Source organism: Trametes versicolor (assembly GCF_000271585.1).
Source record: "Trametes versicolor FP-101664 SS1 unplaced genomic scaffold TRAVEscaffold_7, whole genome shotgun sequence".
Lineage (NCBI taxonomy): Eukaryota > Fungi > Basidiomycota > Agaricomycetes > Polyporales > Polyporaceae > Trametes > Trametes versicolor.
Window position 1 is genome coordinate 2,348,350 of NW_007360327.1, and position 20,830 is coordinate 2,369,179.

The 20,830-nt window shown below is 55.3% G+C and overlaps 4 protein-coding genes across 4 annotated transcripts; 3 read left to right on the forward strand and 1 right to left on the reverse strand.

Annotated features, from left to right (window-relative positions):
- Window positions 1-419: 419 nt before the first annotated feature.
- TRAVEDRAFT_92050 (uncharacterized protein) lies at window positions 420-1,341 on the forward strand (the record flags this gene model as incomplete). Its single annotated transcript, XM_008041720.1, has 2 exons — window positions 420-781; window positions 834-1,341. Coding segments are annotated over 2 exons (870 nt in total), but the record flags the coding sequence as incomplete, so codon positions are not given.
- Window positions 1,342-2,014: 673 nt separating this feature from the next.
- On the forward strand, window positions 2,015-3,499 carry TRAVEDRAFT_48935 (uncharacterized protein; the record flags this gene model as incomplete). The annotated part of the gene is made up of 4 exons (XM_008041204.1): window positions 2,015-2,190; window positions 2,250-2,973; window positions 3,032-3,410; window positions 3,459-3,499. 4 exons carry the CDS (start codon window positions 2,015-2,017, stop codon window positions 3,497-3,499), a joined length of 1,320 nt encoding a protein of 439 aa, XP_008039395.1.
- Window positions 3,500-14,947: 11,448 nt separating this feature from the next.
- On the forward strand, window positions 14,948-17,742 carry TRAVEDRAFT_150557 (cytochrome P450). Its single transcript, XM_008041721.1, has 12 exons — window positions 14,948-15,290; window positions 15,339-15,483; window positions 15,536-15,875; window positions 15,931-16,111; window positions 16,175-16,307; window positions 16,366-16,398; window positions 16,448-16,518; window positions 16,569-16,719; window positions 16,776-16,836; window positions 16,890-17,215; window positions 17,273-17,357; window positions 17,410-17,742. The coding sequence occupies exons 2-12, from the start codon at window positions 15,430-15,432 to the stop codon at window positions 17,631-17,633; spliced, it is 1,659 nt and encodes a 552-aa protein (XP_008039912.1). The 5' UTR covers window positions 14,948-15,290; window positions 15,339-15,429; the 3' UTR covers window positions 17,634-17,742.
- Window positions 17,743-18,193: 451 nt separating this feature from the next.
- TRAVEDRAFT_48938 (uncharacterized protein) lies at window positions 18,194-20,483 on the reverse strand (the record flags this gene model as incomplete). The annotated part of the gene is made up of 21 exons (XM_008041205.1): window positions 18,194-18,331; window positions 18,405-18,540; window positions 18,603-18,627; window positions 18,682-18,790; window positions 18,849-18,895; window positions 18,956-19,002; window positions 19,057-19,157; window positions 19,217-19,253; window positions 19,308-19,323; window positions 19,376-19,387; window positions 19,449-19,473; window positions 19,526-19,560; window positions 19,624-19,649; window positions 19,709-19,734; window positions 19,792-19,809; window positions 19,872-19,881; window positions 19,943-19,999; window positions 20,061-20,102; window positions 20,150-20,163; window positions 20,232-20,310; window positions 20,362-20,483. 21 exons carry the CDS (start codon window positions 20,481-20,483, stop codon window positions 18,194-18,196), a joined length of 1,122 nt encoding a protein of 373 aa, XP_008039396.1.
- Between the last annotated feature and the right edge of the window lie 347 nt (window positions 20,484-20,830).

Genomic DNA, 20,830 nt, shown 5'->3' on the forward strand with positions numbered 1-20,830 from the left:
TGAGTGTCACCTCAGAACACGAGAGGCCTAAATAGCGGCCTCAGCGACCACGACATGTTCTCAATCACCGCTTCCCCAACCTTCTCAGGACGAAACACGTAACCCTCTACTGCATACTGTCATGACATCTGTTGAAAGCCAGCAGCCTCCAACGGTAAGCACTCAGCCAGATGTTTTGAAATGACACTGATTTCAAGTTTACAATGCAGGGTATATACGCCCATGCCCACAGCCAGGCCATCGCGACGTGGGCGGGTGTTTGCGCAGCGATGGGCCATGTCATTGACGTGTTGTTCACCGTCGCCATCCTCCTCAAGACCCCAATCGCTCATTTCCTTGCCGTCGCTGCAGCCATCGCACTCTACTCGTCCCTTTTTGGGTTGGTGTTCGCGTTTCTTCGTAGCACCGTCGAGGAAGGCTTGACCACCAAGATCTGCGTCCTCCCTGTCGTTTCGCGCCTCCCATTTTGCGCCACTCCGATCCAGTCTTCACTCCCCCACACCAATCCCGTTTCCGCGCATGCCGACTTCCCGAACCTGGTCAGACTCCAGAGCACGGCCTTGGACGAGTTGCTCGACCACTCCGCCTCGGGTGCAGACCTTGCCGTCAATCTCAAGCAAGCTGAGTTGGCTGTCAGTGATCTCGTCACTCTGGTCAGAGCGAGTAACCTCACCGCCAAGGACGTCCTCGCGGACGCACTCTTCGGGTTTGTCGGCGATGCCAAGGTCGCCGGGCGCGGCTTGCAGCGACTCGCTTCGAAGGTGCACAGCGTCGCAGATACGTGAGTCAACGTCACGCCCCTACCATCGCCAAACACCGCTGACATGCCGCAGTATGTCTGCCTTCAACAGCTACGCCTACTATAAGATCGAAGAAACCCGGAAAGGCGGACCCGCTAGCACCGACGTCACCCTCACTCATGTATTCCATTCCTCCATGGACAACTTCGCCTCCCAGCTCACCCGCATCATCTTCGACGGCACTGCGGTAGCCTTACAGTTGGACGCATTGGAGGAGCGCCTTGCAGCCGTTCATAGCCTCTGCGTGCAAGAAAAGATCTCCATGCACGCGGTCTTGGATGATCTTCTCTCGGAGCTCTGGACGATACTCGGGGGGAACTCGAGCAAGTTGCAGGCCCTCAGGGATGGGCGGGCCATCCTGCACGACGTGGAGAAGTACCGCGGTCTCGCAGTCGCGTACGTTGCAGCAACGGTGCACAGTCTGGTGGTTGTCGACGCCGACCTCGGTGAGCTTCGGGAGAAAGTCAACTCGGCCGGTTTCGTCGGGGTTCCGATGGAGGTGCAGCTCGCGAGCATCGAGCGTAGCATCATGCGTCTTCGGGACAGGCAAGCCAACTTGAAGTCCGGGCGACTTGTGCTGAACTAGATCTATGTAGTCACGATGTTTTCTGTCTGATATATGCATATGTCTTCCTTCTTTCACGTTCATAGTGTGATCAATATACACACGCGAGTCAACCTTATGGCTTAACTTCAATGACTCGACTTGAGCGTCGCACCGTCATGCTGAAAATATATAAAACACGTGCGCTCGCGCTCGGTACGTCCGCGGCCGTTCCCAGAGGGCGCGCGTTCGCGTTTGTGGCACATTCAAACCTTCAGGCCTTCAAGGTGTGCGGCCGCGCGCGCATACTGGTAGCGCGCGGGGTCCGCACTGTGGAAACATCTTTCTCCCGACCTTTTGTTTGCTTCTTCGTTTTCCTAGCCGCCGCCATTCCACCATGTACCTTTTCCTTTATAGCTCAATGAGACCATTGCTTTTTTGCGTAAGTCCTGAGTCCTTTCCCATTTCGGCTCTCAAAGAACTTTCGCGAGAACTTTGTTATTGAGAAAGTGCGTTCACTTTCTCTCTGGCACACTATAGCTTAGGATGTCTTCTTTTGTGCTTTCAAGATACTGACATGCTAAGGAGCTTTCTAGACAGGAAACTTATATGTGCCTCCGTAACACCGTCCATCCATCAATCTTCACTTCCGCATTCTACTGTCCCCAACATGGATACCGTGCTTGTAGTCATTCCGCTCACGGTTCTCTTCACCTACCTGCTCCTGGGCAGGCAAAATCAAGGCAACAATCGATCGGAGGTACAGGCGCATACCTCATCGCAGCGCTTCATGCCACCAAGCACAGAAGACGCCAATGGTGGTGCACAACGGGCGACCGCGTCCAGGTGCGGGGCTACACCTCGTCCCATTATTTATCATCTTGTTGACTGATTTTTCTTTCCAGAAGGAGTGGTCATGTCCGCATGCCAAGTGCTCCAGTGGCTTCATCCTCAACGAGTTCCCCTCCCAATGCAGGCGCCGAAGTGCCTATGGAGGTGGATCCGATGGAGCCCCACGAAGTGTACCACGCCGATGATCGTGCTGCACTTGTGCTCGCATCACCCGCCTCTGCCCCCGTTCGCGCCGGCATCGCTGCAGTTCCTGCCTGCGCGAGTCCCGTTCCTGCTCCCGCAGCTCCTGCTCCCGCTCCTGCCCGCGCGACGCCCGCTCCTTCTCGCGTGACCCCTGCTCCCTCTCGCGCGACGCCTGCTCCCTCTCGCGCAACGGCCGCTCCCTCTCGTGCGACACCTGTCCCCTTTTGGGATCGAGCCACTCCTGCCCCCGCCTTTCTTCGCGACACTCCCGCCCCCTCAGCCTTAGATAAACGTGCCTTAACGCGCGCGGACACACCCATCCCATCTCCGAGGGTAGCCACGCCCATTCGTGCTTCCCCTGCCGTCCTCGCGCCCATCCCCGAAGACGGCATGCCAATGCTTCTGTCGCACTGTGGCCTCCTCCCCGGGGCCGAGGAGGAAATCGCTTCATCTATCTCCCGCGCCTTCCTGCCTGTGACGCAAGTCCGCAGCCCGCCCTCGACACCGGTCCGTATCAAGACGGAGCCTTCAGCAGGGCCCTCCAGGCTCCCCACCACGCCCGTGAGGGTCATGAATGGGGCTGGTCATTCAACGGTGAGCCCGAGCAGCATAGCACGGTTCGTTCAGCCAACTTATGGACTTCATACAACAGATCACCCCGGAGTTTCATCAAGGCAACCGTACTCCAAGGAAGAACTCGCCGAGCAAAGGCGGGGTTCCTCCCACAGAGTGGACCTTTAACTGGTATGACTCTTTGTCCGGGGAAGCCCTCTCCGAGCCGCCCGACTTCGTGCCGAAGGGCCCGATCGGCCGCCTATGTATCGGTGACATTTATTATCACCGCACTCCATACGGCTGTCAGCTCTGGCTCAGAGTTGCGGACAGCTACGACGAGCCGCCCTACTGGCTTCCTGTCAGCTGCGGGTACGAGCGCGCGGACGGCAAGTTTCTGATCCTCACCAGGGTCCACAAGCTCCCGTCGTGGGTCGTGGAAAGCACCTACCGGCAGTGGAAGATCGCCGTGAAGAAAGGTATGACAGACTTCATTTCTTTCAATAATTTGACTAACATATCTGTAGACATGGAGCGCGCCGACGGCAAGGAGGAGCAGGATGCCTGAGTACTGCCCTGACAAGTAGAGGGTTGGATCGTCTTGTGCTGCTCGTCTTGTGTCTTTGTTTTGTATCTCCTCTCGTATCTCGCATCGCTTCGTTTCTCATGATCTGTATTGTATAGTTTCACTAATGTGTATGGTTATGTTGTCTGAACGGAACACTTCTCAGAGGGATGTCCTACGGTGCAGCCCGAGTACTGCACGATGCGGAATGGCGCCGCGATGTACGGCGCACTGATGCGTAGCGAGGCTCGGCTCGGAGCGTAGCAGCGCGGAGCGGGACAATGCGCATCGATGTGTCCCGGAGCGAGGGGTTTCAGGTGAGTTGGAGTGAAGCGGTGCGAGTCAGGTCGGAGCGTTGCGATGCGCACCGACATGGACTGGAGTTCGTGCCAGGAGCGAGGGTATAGCGTCCGAGTCGTTTCAGACTGAGCTCCGAGCGTTGCGCAGCGGCACGGAGTGATGCGGCGCGGCTCGAGGCGGAGTGGCGTGGTGTGTATCGCGTGGACTGGGATACGCATACACTGGAACGGCAAGGAGAGATGGATAGCGAGGAGTCATGCGCACAGGTACGTTGCGATGCGGGGAGGAGCGATTAACAGTGACGCAGAGAGATTGGGTGCGATCAGACGTGGACTGGCCCGGTGCGGACTATAGCCGAGGTGCATTGGGGAGGACTGGAGAGGGTACACCAATGTGTACCGACGCGCCCGGGAGCGGTGGGCCGCGAGGAGGATCGGAGTAGAGCGGAGCGGTGTGCAACCGCGCGGACTGGAATAATGCGCAGCGGATCGGCCCACCGGAGTATTGCGCATCGACGTGTCCAGGAGCGAGGGATTGGGATCTATTGGAGCGGTGCAGCGGGAGGCAGATTAGAACGGTGCAGTTCGACGTGGGATCGGAGCGGAGCGGCGTGCAACGACGCGAACAGGAGCAATGTGCCGCGGTGCGGACCGGAGTAGTGCGCATCGACGCGTCCGGGAGCGCCGCGAGGCGGATTGGAGTAGAGCGGAGCGGTGCGCAACGGCGCGTACTGGAATAGCGCACAGCGGGAGCGATGAGTCGAGTACAGAGGGACGGTGTACAACGACGCGAACAGGAGCAATATGCCGCGGTGCGGACCGGAGTAGTGCGCATCGACGCGTCCGGGAGCGCTGCGAAGCGGATTCGAGTGGTGCGCAACGGCGCGTACTGGGATAGCGCACAGCAACGCGTCCGGGAGCGATGAGTCGAGTACAACGGAGCGGTGTGCAACGGCGTGGAGTGAAATGATGCGCAGCAACGCGGACCGGAGTAGTGCGCATCGACGCGTCCCGTCCAGGAGCAAGGGTCTCGAGGTGGGTTCGCGGGCGGTACCGCAGCGGAGCGATGCGCACCGAAGCGTGGCGCAATCCAGACGGGGAGACAAAAATTGAAGTATTTGAACGTGGTGTACTGCGGATTTTGGGTGGCCATGAGCGTAGTCACTGCCTGTGAGGCGCACGGAGGGACGGGAATGAAGGGTGTATCGACGTGGGCTGGAGTTGGGCGCATAGACACCAAGGGATAGCCTAGTCCAACCATACAGCTTCGTACGGCTATCCTAGGGGATTGCTCTAGATCTCCTGGATCGAAAGCGTATGAGTACATGCTATATAATGCAAGGAGTAGTGTACCACTTTGAGGTAGTGTACCACTTTGAGTAAGGTAGCCTACAATGCGTCACTATATCGTCGCGCGTGGACCGTCCAAAAGGGGGAGAAAAGTCGAAACAATAGTTAAACTTGTCGCCTACTTTTGACATGGTTTTGCAGTCGCCGAAAGGTTGTGCTTCAGCTGGTTTTTTACGCAGTTTCAGACCGTATTGGGTACAAACTTTTTGACGGTGAGCAATGGTTCGAAAAAGGAGACGAAAGGTAAAAACGCACAATGCTTTTGGCTGATCCAAAAGCGGGAGGAAAGGACGACTTCTTCTCTCCGATTTATCTCACTTTTGTCCCCTGAGAAAACGCGTGGAAAGTGGCGTAAAAGCTTTCCATTTGTAGCTTCCAAATGTCTTGCCTTCTGAATATCGAAAATCCGTTGCCCGGGAAAACATGTGGATCGTCGAAAAAGGCTCCACAAGGAAGACAAAGGTTTGCCTTTTATCTCCGTTTCACGACGTTCAAAAAATGTCGGCCAGCTTTGCCGCCAATCGGATTTCGTATCGGACAAAAGCAGAATCTTAAGATAACCTTTACTACTGTCTCAAAGCGGGATAAAAACCACACTCAAGGCTTCCACTTGCCTCCTCCGGGATTCGGTCAAAAGTGGTATCAAAGTTTAACTATTGTTTCGACTTGTCTCCCCCTTTTGGACGGTCTCCAAAGGACGGATGCCCGTCGTGCCAGGAACCCGGGGCCCCCCCCCCCCCCTTTTGCCGGCCTGATGCGAGCACAAGCGGGCTGCGGTGACGCAATTCTCCTGATGAGCAGAGAAAGCCTCGCAGCTCGAAACCTGCAGCTCGAGCTCACTGCTCGAGCGTCGAGCAGCTGCAGCACTACTGAAAGTAGTCTTAGTGTCCGCGATGGAGCACACTTGAACTCGAAATAAACACATTTGTGAGCGGCGGGCGCCCGTGATACAGCGAGATTCACCTGGGTATACACCAAGGTTCGCTGAACATTTCTGCGCAGCCCCTGAGCAAATAGATTGCTGTACGGGCGAAGTTCAGGCTGTTCCCGGCCGGCTTCAATGTCGCGGGCAGAGAGTTTCCTCTGAACAAGGACACCGCTCGCGGAGCATCGTCGGCGTCTAAAGCGCGACGCGCCTGGTCAGGTGACCTACTTAGTAAACGCGCGCACTTCGACGACTCGAGGGGCACTCACGATGGTCGATTACTCCTCCAAAATTTCACGAGCGTGCTCTAGCGCATGCAAAGAGCACTCCTGCCAATTTTTGTGGCGAAATATGCAACGGTGCACAAGTTTTCGAGCTTGTCACTCACAGAACGCGAACTAGGACCCAGGACACCGGGAGAGGGGGGGGGGTCCGTTGAGGTCCGTATCCCCGATTCAGATCTTGCCTGCCTCTTGCTCTCTCCAGGCTCTCTTGCTCTCTCTTGCGCTCCTGTCGCTCTCCTGCATCTCTCTCTCCCTCTCAAACACACTCTATGCTTCCTACTACGGAGACTATGACCATATACTTCTTGGAAATTCAACATTTTTCTCACTTCTCTACGCTTTGACATCAATTGTGCCTCGACTGGTTTTCACGCACTAGTGCCAGCTTTGTGGAGGGTTCGAGGGCCTGTACGAACCACAGTTCTCAATCGGCCGGTTCGTCTCTCGACTTCTTGTACTGAATCACCATGGCCGAGACCACAATGGGGCACTCGGGTCGCTTCTTGCATCACTGCTTTGGTTGTCAGCGATCATATGTTTAGTAGTGCCTGGAAGTTACTCTGCAGTCATGAATATCAACGGTGGCCGTCTCCATTCCGTTCATCAAAGACCGTACATAGTGTGCGTATGCAAAGGAACGATCTCCTGCCGTTGATTACCGGAGCCAAATCCACGCTAGTACTCCTAGGTCATCTTTTTAATGGTGCTAATCACGCGCGGTGCACGTGCCTTCCATGATTATTGCTCGGCCACGAGGTACAGTGTCCTCTATGCCTAGAGTCTAGCTACCATACGGAGGAAATGTGTTACGCACGCGAGTACTCTATGTACTCACAGTGTGGGACTGCATGCTTACCGTATGGCCATCCCAGACTAATCTCCCACCGGCACGTACAATCACAGCGGCTTACCCACCAAAACCCCGGGTGAATGTGTCCAATCTGTAGGAAGTCGGTGCTCATCTTGCAGAGTCTTCTCCCATGTCGCCAGGACTGCCGTGGTTGGGATTGCCCATTTCCCTGCTACGCGCTTACTCACCAGCACGCACTCATTTCGGAGCTGTTTGTTCAAGGCCTGTAGCCAGCGGCACTCCATGTGTGTCTCCTCCATTTGCGGGAGTTGGGCTCTCTCTCCTACCACACGGTCACATTGAAGAACCCATATTAGGTACACCGTCTCTGTGAGGACGATTTGCGCTAGCCTGGTTGCACTGTGGAGGGCGTCTCCATCATTGCCAGACATAGCGAAGGTATGTCCTCCCAGCGCAACACCCACCTTGACCGCCGGTAATGTCAGCAATCTCTTAGCGAGGATGCCTCGTGCTAATGCCCAGGCCATACTCCGTCCCGGAGCAGAACACTCTCATAGGATGTGCTCCATACTCTCCTCCACTCCACAATATGTGCATAGGGCCCGTGCCTCGTAACCAGGTATGTGTGCCTAGTACTTCCCCACATGGTGTCCGATGTGCAGGGCGTGCCAGAGGAAGTCTCGTGCTTTCCTCGAGACTGTGTTCTTGTGCAGGAATGTCCAGATCATCAGCTTGGATGGGTGTTGATGTGTACTCACCGCGCCTGCTGCCCGCCACGGTGTGGGCACCGCTCTCAAGCTCACTTTCCCCAATGCCTATCCCTGCGCAGGTGTCGGGCCCCGATGCGTGCCCCGAAGACTGGAGCCCCGAAGGCTCCCCGGTCTCTTGCGCCCGCGGCCGATTCGCCATCCACAAGTTGGGCCACGTAGGCCGCGACAGCGGGGACGCCTGTTAGGGATGTGCCACACGGTAGGTCCGGAGTTCGGAGTTCCAGGGTCCGGAAGGGTCCGGAGTTCGGATGGAGTCCGGACGGAGGTGTGGCACGGAGGGGAAGGACTTCAGCGAAGCTATTAGCAACGCTCTGAGACCTCCTGCGGTTGTCCTTAATTTCCGAAGGAACAGAGGGTCGGACTTGACCGGAGTTCGGGGCTGACTAAGCCGGAGTTCCACGCTGACTAAGTGGAACAAAGTCCGAGACAATCAGAGCAGAACAGAGAAGAGGATGAAGAGGATGGCGAGGGACGAAGTCCAAGGGGACTTGTCGAGCAAGCAAGATCAAACAAAGTCCGATGTCCGGAGTTCCGGAGCTTGTAGGCTCGGAGTTACCAGATTAGGAAGGTCGGAGTTCAGAGGTCGGAACGGAGGTAGACCAAGGGAATAGATTGACAAGGGAGGTAGCGTGAAGGAAGGTAAACAGAAGGTAGCGAGGGGGTAAACGGGATGGGTAACAAGGAGGGTAACGAGATATCCGAACTGAGGTACTACGGCATTCCGGGCGCGTATTTAAGGAACAGAACCTTATTGTTAAGGAAGACAATAAGAGTGTAAGGAATATCAAATCCGGAGTTTGGAGATGCTGGAGTTCCGGAGTCCGGGGACAAAGACAATAGAGCTTATTGTTAAAGGACAAGATGATGAAAGAATGGTGCAATCGTAAGGGAACGTACACATGAAATCCGGAGTTCCGGAGTGCGGGAAAGTCGGAGTATGAAGTCCGGAGCGCGGGAACTCGGAGTACGGAGTCCGAAGTGCAGGAATTCCGGAGTTCAGAGTGGAGGTGCGCACGGAGCGTAACAACGCCGAGCCTTGCCAAGCACCAGGGCTCGGGGTGCACTGTGGTATGCCCGATACGCGCATCAGGGGTCGAGGTGCACGCGTCGGGGTCGAGGTGCATGCATCCTCGCCCACCAATCACACCGCACGGAACGCACGGTCCTGACAGCCGAGGCATGGCCTGTAGGCCACGGCCCCCGTCGCGGGCCCTGATCATCGCGCTCTGCGCGACGGGTGCCCCTTTATTCCTAATCTTCCCATACGGCTCCGGCCCCTCCTGTATATATGCGGGCCCCAAGCACCGGAAAATCCACCTTCTCTTACCCCTTCAGAGCTCACGTTTGCGATTGCGACTGCGTCTGCAACCGCGACTTCGACAGCGCCAGCAACTTCCTTCCCCGACAGCTCCCCAAATGTCCTTGTCTCGCTGCGTATAGTGAGTATCCCTCCCGAAGTCTATATTCCCCAATTCCCCGTGTCTGTTAGGAGCGTGCTGAGCAGAAGTCCGAAGGTCCGAAAATGCGGAGGTTCGAAAACCCGAAAACGCGGTAGTACGGATTCCGGAGGTTCGGAATGTCCGGAGGTTCGGAGGTTTAGGGAACGATGACTCAGCGGGAGGACTTTGGCGAAGCTATTAGCAACGCCCTGGGACTTGTTCCGTTCGTCCTTAATTTCGGAGGTTCGGAGGTTCGGAAGTGCGGAGGTTCGGAGGTTCGGAGGTTGACAAGTAGTTGGATTGAAGGTAGCGAAGGGGAGGTATGGAAGGTAACAAACAAGATGGAAGAGAATGTGGTAAACGAGATATTCGAACTGAGTAACTACGGTATTCCAGCTCGGTATAAGTAGTACGTAAGCTTATTGTCTAGCCTAGACAATAAGGAAGTACGGAAATGGAGTTCCGGAGCAGAAGACAATAAACCTATTGTTATGGCACTAACAAAAGAGAATGACGCAATCTGAGACATATGAAATACAAACGGAGGTTCGGGAGTTCGGGAGTTCAGGAGTTGAAGGACCGGAGGTACGGCCGGAGTTCCGGGGGTTCGGAAGTACAGTACTAAGTCCTGGAAATGAGATACGTCCCGGAAAAGGGTGCAAGTCCCGGAAGTTGGAATGAAGTCCCGGAAATCGGAGTTGTTGTCGCATGGGATGTAACAGTGTCGCACCTCATATAGCCTGTAGCATCCACGCAATCCCCTCTTCCTAGGTCAGGAGCGATAAGCTCGCTCGACCCCTCCTCGCGCCCTCTGCATTGTAGGGAACTCGGGATCGTACTTGGAATCCCCCGCTCACACAAGACACTTCTCGGGTCTTGTCCTCTCGGCCCAGCGACCCCGACGTCCTAGCGGCCGTTACGGGAGACTTGAGTGCATCAGCGATATATTGCTCCAGCTTCTCCTCTCAATGTTCCTCGCTCCAGCTTGTTACACGCCCTCCCAGATTTGGTTCTGCGCCCCCTTCTCAGATCTCCCCATCTGTCCAGTCCTCCTGGCCTTCCAGTGTCTTGGGCATGTCTAAGCCGTCTCGGAAGCGGCCAATCGCTGGTGTGTAGGACCTCAGGGTGACGTTGGCATCACAATCTAGCGGGATGTGCCGTGTGTGTGGTAGGATGGGGAGTAGGAAGGTTTGCAGCGCTCAGCACCACAAGCCCAGGTGCACCGTGGCTCCCTCAACATGTTGGATTGACAGGTAAGTGTACCCTATTGTTGATTGGAAGTCCTCATTCGTAATGATGAACTCTGTGACCGCCAGCTCCATCATCCTTATCCCCGCGATTTTTTCTTCCATCCCAGCGGGTTCGGAGATGCTGGCTCGAGTGTGCCATTGCGGGCTCACTGCTTTGTTAAGACTTGCACACAGATGTGTTGCCTAATTTGCAGCAGTACAAGAGGAGGAATGGCAACATCTAGGAAGGAGATTTCAAGGATAAGGTCACTACAAGGTAGGCTGGATGGCGCATGTCCTCTCTCCTTCACAAATATAGTGACTAAGTGCATTGCAGTGTGGTGGCAGGTAGGCAGTAGTGAGTAGGTGTGGGGGGTGGCACGTGTGTTTCCTGGCACTCTTGCTCCTCTCTTAAAAGCAGGGGAGATAAATTTAATGGTCACTTCCATTTGATGACAGACTCCTTCTCAGTCTCAGCTGACTGGGTCAGTTCATGTGGGAAGCATGGGTTCCCTATTCTAATTGGCTAGATGTGGCTATATTCTCAATTTCTCATCAAACAGCCACCTTCAGCGGAGGCAATTTAGCCTGTGGAGATTTTTATGGGCTTTGTGTGCAAAGGGAGGTACATACAGGCTTAGGGAAAGGGCCTCACTTCTCTACCTCCTGCTTAGTGGAGACTTTATGTGTACTGGACTTTAGCTGGCCTTAGGATGGAGTAGGAAGGGGCCAGCAAAAAGGGGGGTTGCATGGGTAGGACAACCTGGCAGCTAGTTCCCTATCCAGGTTTATCTGATGTTTTGCCACCGACGGAAGTGAATTAGGCTGCAGTGTGTTCTAGTTTGAGAAATAAATCCGTCTAACAAACCAGGAGAATGCTGTGGCTTAGTTTGCTCCTGCTTGACAATATCTGGTTTGGTTTGAGGAGAGAAGGTCCCAATAAGAGCTGGTGTTGCTGAGAGGGACACTTAGCTTCTGGACGCAGCAGCTCAGTCTCAATGCTGCACCTGAAGTCTAGGTCCAGGTGAAAAGGTTTCGCGCCGCTGGGTAAGCCAGAAACAATTGTGGCATCTAGATGTGCTGCCATGAGCACTATTGCCGGTAAATAGGCCGCCAGACTTGGGGATCTTCCGGGAAAATAACACATATTCACGGCTGCTGCAGTTCATGGTTGGGGCGCCCTTCTATACCCTTAACGCATGTGTATGTCTGGCTTTCCCCTGTTCGAGAGAAAACAAACCCCCCCCCTCCACAGAGGTGTTAAATGATGAGAGGTATATCTCCGTCTTGTTCGGTCGTGGCCAGTCATTGCTGCACTTGTATTACTGTACTAATCGGACCATAGCAGGCCCGGTTGTGACCTGTGACAGGTGAGATACGATGTGGGGCTCTGGGGCCACACTGTGACCGTAAACCGCCACAGCGGAGCGGCGGCGGGAGCGAAAATTTTGGGCGCCTACACCCATCTGGGCCAAAGATCCGTATGTCACAGCCGGCGGCAGCCTCTGTGACTGAGGACAGCCGGGGAAATAGCGGGGCGGGGAGCCTCTGTGACTTGTGATGCCCCGCTATGGTCCAATTAGTACAGTACATCTTAACCACGATTCTTGTTCATGTTGCGAATAGTTGACTTCCGCCCTCCGAGGCTCAGGTGGTTAGGATCGGCATTTCAGTTGCACTGGGAGAGGGCTCATGCCTTGCAGACCCAGCAAGGTTTTCCTCCCCCATTTGGTATCCCGGGAGAGCTTAGTGGCCTCGTGTTCTCGATGCGCGTCCGGGCAGCCAGGCATTTGGACGCATCGGTGGAGGTCGGCTTTACTCGGGAAAGTTGACAGAGCTGCCGGAGTAGTACTCAGGAGTGTTGTATACTCATCCTGTTTTCGTTATGATTTGCTCAGATGCGCCTACTCCGTTTGTCTTTGTTCAGCGGAGCTGTGAAAATCGTGGTCTTGCGGGGAGCAGTGGGGTTTCAGGCCGGAGGAGCAGCGCTCTGCTGCAGTGTCTGTGCTTAGTCTTTGCAGGTGAAGCTGCCACCGACACAACCTTGGGGTAAGTAGACATCTCCATTCGTGTGTGAGGTTGGCCTCGCCCAATTTAGAGGGCCGTCTCGCTTCCGCCACGCCCCGTGCTAGGTCATGCTCTCAGTGCCGCCGCATGTGTTCGCCACACCCGGTCTCTTTCAGAAAGGTTCGGCCTTCTCAGGCAGCTGACAGCTTGTCGACAGGGCCGGATCACTCAGCTCGGAAGCTAGGTCAAGTCGCGTGCGCCCGGATTGGACGGCTTCGTGTGTCCTTCAGTGCTCGTCCGCAGGCCCGTACTCTGCTTCTTTCTTGCATCTCTTCGCTCTCAGGCCCTCCTCGTTCGCGATAAAATAGGTGCGCTCGCCTCCGGGTGGCCCCCTGTGTTGAGCGTGAGCACCATGGGTGGTGGTGGGAGAAGAGAGAGAGCGACTGATGTTTAGCGCCCGCCGCAGCGTCTCTGCCATAATCGGTACAGTCATCACCCGCCCATTGTCACACCAAAAAGTATTCGGCCATTCCTGCTCTTCCACTCAATCTTCTGGCACAGAAATTAGTACTGCGTTGTAGCCCAGCATTCCAGTGTTCGTAATATAAGGCTCTCTATGTATGGCATAGGCATAGTGCCAAGCTATATCAAGAACATTGCAACGGGTCTGATTTGGGCACTAACGACCCAAAGTCACAATCTGCAAAATTTCTGCTCCTTACTTTGCAGACTCCTCCGCATGTAGGAGAATCGAGCGCGCGGGTACGAGCGAGAGCGAGCGCGGGATCGTCGTGTTTGGCTGAGTGCAAATGTGTGCGTATATTTGATGTCAAGTGGACCATTATATACATACATGAGTGGCACGTCGCTAGGTAAATACAACAAACAATAAAACAATTGTAACTACTACGAGAACAAGGCGAGCTCATCTTGCTCGCAACCAAATACAATAACTACTAAATTCCACACCGCATATACCCTCAAACTATCTAGATGTAATCAAAAAAATGTATTATAGCTCTCCGTGAATTTTGGAGTGTGTCCCAGGCTTGTGTCAGGAGATATCAGTGCAATAAGAGGTACGGGCTGTGACTAGCTGTGACGGTGTTTTCACCTCCTCGCAGCAACAAACGTACTCGTAGCCCACGCAATAGTGCTCCTGATAATTCCAGAATTTACATTGAGTCTCCCCACATACTATATGATATGCTAAGGGAGTTTGAATATCATAAAATGGATCGGATGAGCAGCATTAGACCTGCAAATGTTTCAAAGTGCATGGCACTAGCTAAATCAGAATGTTACATGGGCCATATATTCACTCGCTCACAATTTTGGCTCCTCTATTGTACATCTTCGTATGCAGGGACATTGTACGCATACTTTACAAAAGGTTTCAAGGCAAACGGGGCAGAACTCCATGAGGGAGAGAAGAATTGTTACTTTAGGCGATAGTGTGACATCAGCCGGGTGATGACTGTACTCGCATATCGCGGTCAATCTAGTCTGATCTAATCTCTATGGGCGTCTTTATCGTATTTAGCGCCCATGCCAGCTTGCCGCAGGATGTTCTCGCTGCCCTCCCAGGCTTCGTCTGCCAGCGTTTCTACTGAGCCTTCTGCTACCGGTACCAGAGTCGCAGGCATCCATCTCTCCGATGGGCATCCACTCGTTACGCGGGCATCCGCGCGGGTGGGCGGGCAGCAGCTGTTCAGCCGGATGTGTCGCACCTCTGAAGACATGAACTCGCTCTCTTGTCTCGAGACAGGCTAGCCTGAGTATCACTTCCATTCAGCCATCTTGGGTGTCTTGTGTCTTCAGGGCACCTTACCTTTCGTTATTGAGGGGGTATCGCCTTCCGCACGCTGGGGCAAGGGCGTGGGGAAAACGTTGATAGTGGTGGTTCAAGGTCAAGGCGCCCCCTCACTCCTAGGTCATCTTTGCCCGGGGTAAGTGCCGTGTCCACTTTTACCGATGCGAGTAAGGGCTTAGGGCGCAACGCGACGCTAGCTCCCAAGCGGTGTGCTACTACCGCAATGTCCGGGTAAGGCCCTCCCCGCATTGCCCTATCGATACCCGATACTAAAACAGCGCAACACAGTTACTCCTTCCAGGGCTTCAAGAGCAGACTCCCCGCGTGCGTCACGGAGTCCCGCACACTTGACCCCGTACGCCGCGATACGCGTCACCTTGTTGCTTGAACGTGCCTATGCAGCTCATCTCGGCTCGGAATACCATTTCCCGACATGGTCAGGAACGAGCGCACCGAGCTGCGTGTGATCCCGACATCTGGCAGAAGACTGGCGTGGCATGCAAGATGCTTCGTTAGGGGCCATCGGCCTTCTCCGGCGTGCGTTGGGGCTGTTCCTTGAGGCGCATCGCCTGCTTCGTGCTCGCCCCCAACTCGGATGCGATCGGCGGGATGATAGCAACTGTCTGCGAGTGGGACCGGCGCCGATGCTGGCCCATCGACGCTCTTGAGATCATGGTTCGCCTCCGCATGCGCTACTCTTTGTGGGGGCGTCCTCGAGGCGTTGCTGGTTTGAACAGCCCACGCGCGGGTCCGCAGCCGCGATTGACATCCTGATCCTGATGCCAGCGCGCGACAGGCTTCCGCCGTCCAGGCCAGCGGGGAATTGGCAGCAGGGTTCTCGGCGCTGTCGCGGTATGAATACAGCAGGTAAGAGGCTCGTCTGTTGTATCGTATTCCCACTCACTCGCTCCCTAGCTCTTCAACGCAACATAGAGTGGCGTCTTCCGCATAGACGCATGGTGGTTCTTCAAGCGAGTCGAACTTCGCCAATCCTTCATTCGCGTAAATGGATGTCTCTCGTGATACCTTACTCCACGCTGTCGCCGCGGTCTCCGGTCTGGTGAGCTTGCCGGCCTGTCTTCGTACTACATTAACCAACATGTACTTTGCAGGCCGCCTGGATATACCTGCATGGGCACACCGTGCGAGGGGATCATGCACTATCCTTCTATACCCTCTGTGCAGGCACGCTTTATGTGCTCCTCCAACGTTCACCCGGCTTGCAAGAGAGCCCGCTAAGAACGACTACTGTCTTTACATCAATCCACGCCCTATGTCTTTCCGTTGCCACCGTCATCTATCGCCTCTCCCCATGGCATCCACTGGCATCCCATCCAGGACCTTTCCTAGCACGTATCAGCAGCCTATGGCTGGCTTACGTCTCATCCACCGGGAGACGTCACCTCGTTATGGACCGTCTACACGCAAAGCATGGCCCATTCGTCCGGATAGGTAGATAGTGTAGCTAGCACTTGTCGTCCGCACCAGTCTCATTCTCTCTCATCAGGCCCCAATGCCCTCTCCATCAACTCACTCTCAGCACTCTCCCTCTACGCTCATCTCGAAAAGGGCGAATCGTACCGCTTCCCCGTCCATGATGGGGTGGCCTCCATCTTTCTCAAGCAGGACAGCAAGGAGGGCCACCGGGAACGCCGCCGCATCTGGGGCGGTCTGTTCACCCCCAGCAGGTGCGTAAGACTCTCCGCGCCGCCGCTCAAGCCCCGCTGAACCCCGCTTGGCCGTGCTCGCAGTATCTCCGCCATGACCCCGGCCCTAGAAAGGAGGACCTGGCAACTCATGCAGTGTATCGAGCAACGCCAGTCCGTGGGCGGCGGACTCATCGACCTTCCAGAGGCCTTCTATCATTGGTCGTGTGATCTCGGGGTACGTATTCTTCTCATTGCGCTGCAAAGACTGTCTTGACTTAGTGTTTCGACTTCAGGGCGATATAGTATTCGGTGGATGCAACGAGCTTGTATGTGCCTAGCCACTCGCGGTTGTTATTGTTACTCACAGAGGTCCAGGAGTTGATGAGAAATGGAGACGTCAACAATCTGGTGGCCACCGGAAAGTATTCGACGGCGATGATGGACACGTGCGTAGCCCTACACTCCCGCTGGCTGCCTATGGCTCAGCATTCTACAGGTTCGGGCACTCTCCATGGCTTTTACACGTTCTGTGGCGCATTCCTGCCACGAAGGACATGCATAAGCTGGTTACGATGACCGCGGAGATGGCACGGAAGCGCGTGGGGTCCAAGGAGCCTCCCACGTCAAGAGACCTGCTGTCATATTTGGTATGTCCGCCTCTCGGTGCCCTCGGGCAAGGTGCTCACATCCAGTCGACACTCAGATCGACGGCGGCGTTCCCATGGCCGACATGGAGCGGGACGGCATGATTGCCATACTAGCTGGTGCGGAACAAGCTTGTGTGTGGCGCGCCGCCGATCACTCACAGTCGCCGCAGCATCGGAGAACACCACAATCACGCTCGCTCTGGCTTGCTACTTCCTCGCCGCCGACCCGCAGTACCTCCACCAACTGCGGGACATGCTGGAGCAAGCCTTCCCAGACCCGCTAGGACCTCTCTCTCAAAGCGCACTGGCAGCGCTTCCTTTGATCGATGGCGTCGTAAACGAGGCGCTGCGCCTGGGATCGCACTTCTTCTTGCCCCGAGTGACCCCTAAGGGCGGAGTTGAGGTTGACGGCGTTCACATTCCGGGCGACACCGTCGTCGCGCTCGCGTCGTACTCGATCCAGACAAGCCCGGACCACTTCTACCCGGAACCTATGGTGAGCGTCCAACACAGCCGCTCTCGTCTGTGATACATTCTTACAGCGCGAAACCAGAACTTCCGACCGGAGCGCTGGCTACCGGAGGGTCTTGGTCCAGACACGAAGACGGATAGAACAGCGCTGGCGGCATTTTCATACGGTACGTATTACAATCGCGTGCTTGCCCCGGGCCCTCCGTTGACCCGTTGCAGGCCAGCACGCGTGCCTCGGAAAGACGCTTGCCTACAACCAAATGCGTTATGTCCTGGCACGCCTCGTCCTCGCATACGATATGTCCCTCAAGCCTGGCTTCGACGTGCAAGCCTTCCGCGAGGGCATTGTGGGCAGGGGTGTACCTAATCTCGAAGTACCCCTGGAGATGACGTTCCAACGGCGGCCCGGTGTGCACTTCGATGATCTCGGAGATAGAGCGTAGTCGTCGTACAACTCGGCAACGACGCGGACGCTGCGTACCAATCGGTCTCCTTCCAGTTGTGTAGATGTTCGTGCATGAGCTGGTACCGCGTTGGAGGTTGTAGTATTCCACCTTCATCATCTTCTCCGGGCTGTACATCTGCTTCGAAGCTCAGGATGGAAGATGGGCGCTACGATCGCCCGCCGGCAGTGATCGTGGCTGGTATCTGCAAGTCTTCGAACTTGATACAGACTGGATGAACGTCGGGGGATCCGCTTCTATCTGTCAATTTTTCTCAAGATAGGTGCTCGCTCTCGCGGTAACGGCTCAGGCCCCAGGCAGTGCACAGCAATTTCCGAAGACCCTGGGTACGCTCACCGCCAACTCGACCGTCCACACCATGGTGTACGAACTCAAACGGCCGCGCATGCCCAGAATACACGAAGGCGACTGGTGAACCAATAGAATAAATACATGGAATTACAATGCTATGTCCATGTGCCTGTCCCTTCTCATCCGCCCCTGTAAACTCTGAGACTGCGGCCTGTCCGGCTTCGGGCCCTGATACCCCCGAACAGATTCTATACCACCGACGATGCCGCCATCAGGTCTCCTCCGCGTCCATCCTTCTCCTCTCGGCCGAGGACCAGGACATGACCTCGATCGTGTGGTGCAGGTACCTTGACGGCGGCCATAGCAGGGTGAAGAGATACCGAGACCTAGAATAGAACAGTCCATCATGACCCAGATGTCAGACGTCAACGGGCACAGAACCTAATCACTCGCGCGCACCTGAGGTCCATTCCACGTATCCACGGCGCCGTTGTGCGACCGCTGTGTGCGGCTCGACTGGGATCCTGAGGTCGGGTACATTTCGAAATCGTCTACCACCCGCTTGCTCGAAGCCAAAGAGCGCCGTGAGTTTAATCTGCCGTACGATACGCACGGGGTTAGCGCGAGGAGACCGCAGATGACGACGTCAACACTCACACAGCAAGTACAGAGTTTGCGTATACTGTTACATGTGTCAGTTCGAGAGCGACGGATGAAGTGCGGAAAGACAACAAACGTTTGGCATTGACGATGCTGATCCCCGCGTATATGTAGTTGCCTGGCAAAATGAGCGCCTCAAGAGCAATGTCAGGCCGCCAAGGTACACCAGTTCGGAGGCGTGCACTCTACTCACGAAAACAAATACAAGGATGCCGGTAACACTACGCGTGTAGACTTCAGTACCTCGTCCAGGACGTGCCAAAGAATTATTGCTTGCCTGGTTAGGAGACCTGTGATCAAACCACAGAAGTATCAGTAGAACGCACGGAATCAAAACCCGTCCGACGTACCAGTGTTGATTGAGTATACGATAAGTGTGTCCAGCGTGGAGTCGGTGCTAGCGTCCCGGGTCAGCGCTGCGTGAAGGAGATAAAGCGAAAGTTAGGCGTACCGCTTGAAACCGGTGCGACTGTGCAGCAGAACACGAATGAGGGCTCCCGTCAAGAGCACATCAGTCGCTACTGCGCAACCATACGCCCCGGATACGAGCCACTAATGACCGCGGTCGGTCACCGAAGGGCGCGGAGGCGGACAAATGTGCATGGGCTTACGCTGAACCGCGGGAAATCGGACAAGCTCAGTTTGAATCTGCCGCCCTAGGAGTCAGTCGCGCAGAGGCGTTTGAGATACGGAATGACTGACGCCTCGACGCTCGCGCCTAAGACAAAACGTGAGACAATTGACAGATGGGCCAAGACAACACGACGCACCAATGTCGAAACCTGTCAGAAATGATAGTGTCAGTTGCGGATATCCCGCCGGCCCAGCGATGATCACGCTTACCTAGACAAGCGACCATGGACACTCCCTATACTCTAGGTCATCAACAGACGCCTCATCTCAGAAACCACGCCACTCACAGCAACGGCGACAACCCAGCGGCTCTTCGGGCCAACTGCTCGCACGAGCTACTTGAGTCTCATGCTCGTGAGATCCGGTCATGCGGCCAGGAACTCACGAAGGAAGACACGCCGGGCATAGAAACTGCATTCCGTCCCAGGACGTCAGTTGGTCAAAGTGCTGTTCTTCATAGACAGACTGACCTTTGGCATATGAGGTTTGACGCTCCCTGAGAGGTGTTAGTATTGGTGGAGTGTCAACGCCCAACGCCACGAGCTGAACGTACTGTGACTGCGACATTGATCTGCCGCGGGGAGTTCGGGCTCAGGACTCAATAATCGACTTCGAGATTGACAAGCAGCTCACTTTGACAGACCTGTGGCGGAACCCTATGTTATGGGAACCTTCGGAACGCGAATGTCGCTGAAATGACTCACCAGTGCCCGGTGAGTATACTTGCGGGGTTGAAGTAGTCCGTTATCAGGAAGTGATAACTAGGCAAGAAAGATGTGAGGTGTTGTTTGCATAGGTGATGAGGGCGCGGTGTGAACGCACCACGCTACCATCCATATGATAGTATGAACCGTCTCCATCGTTCTGTAGACGCGTAAGAAGCAATCGTTTGTGGAGCTGTACGGACGTACACTATCGCTAGGACCTGCGATGCGAAACAGCATTTTATCAGCGTGGCGAGTCCTGAACGCAGGCAAGTATGGGGGTGCTCACGAATATTTTAAACAACTTAAGGTCCCGAGGGTAGAGCCGAAAATACCTGTAGGTCTGGTGGAGGGTGAGTCCGTACAGCCTGTTCAAGGTTTTAGTTCGCGCACTATTCTAGCATCGAGCGTAAACTCACATGAGCCCGAGGGAGGTACCCAAAAGCATCGCACCATAACTGTTGTCCAAGGCAGGTATCTTGGGCAACGCACTCAGCGGATTGCTCGAGGATGGGTCAGTAGCATTCGGAGAGGTAGCCATGATCGCGGGCCGATGCAGAGTCTAGAGGGGCGTTCGACGAGGTACACCTATACTTATAGATCAGGCAGATGCGCACGGGGAAGACGGATTGCGCATCTGCAGAGAATCTGGATGCGCGGCCACCGAGGCTAATCTGGGCGTCCGGCGGACACACGGAGGGTAGTTACCTGATGGGCCTGGGAGCGGGAATCCCGTGGCAGAATATGGCACTGACATTGACATTCGAAGCCGCGCGCCAGTCCTTGTAGCAGGCCCGCCGGCATGCGGCCGCTCGGTCTATTAGGTTCAAACCCCTTGATACCGCAGTGTCTGTAAACTCAGAGCAGAACGTTAGAGGAGTTGCGCAA

Excerpts from the sequence above, each read along its gene's own strand:
- TRAVEDRAFT_150557 (XM_008041721.1), top strand. The coding sequence starts at position 15,430 with ATGGATGTCTCTCGTGATACCTTACTCCACGCTGTCGCCGCGGTCTCC. Across the intron at positions 15,876-15,930 it reads TGGCCCATTCGTCCGGATAG|GCCCCAATGCCCTCTCCATC; the intron begins GTAGATAGTGTA and ends CTCTCTCATCAG. Across the intron at positions 16,519-16,568 it reads TCGACGGCGATGATGGACAC|GTTCGGGCACTCTCCATGGC; the intron begins GTGCGTAGCCCT and ends AGCATTCTACAG.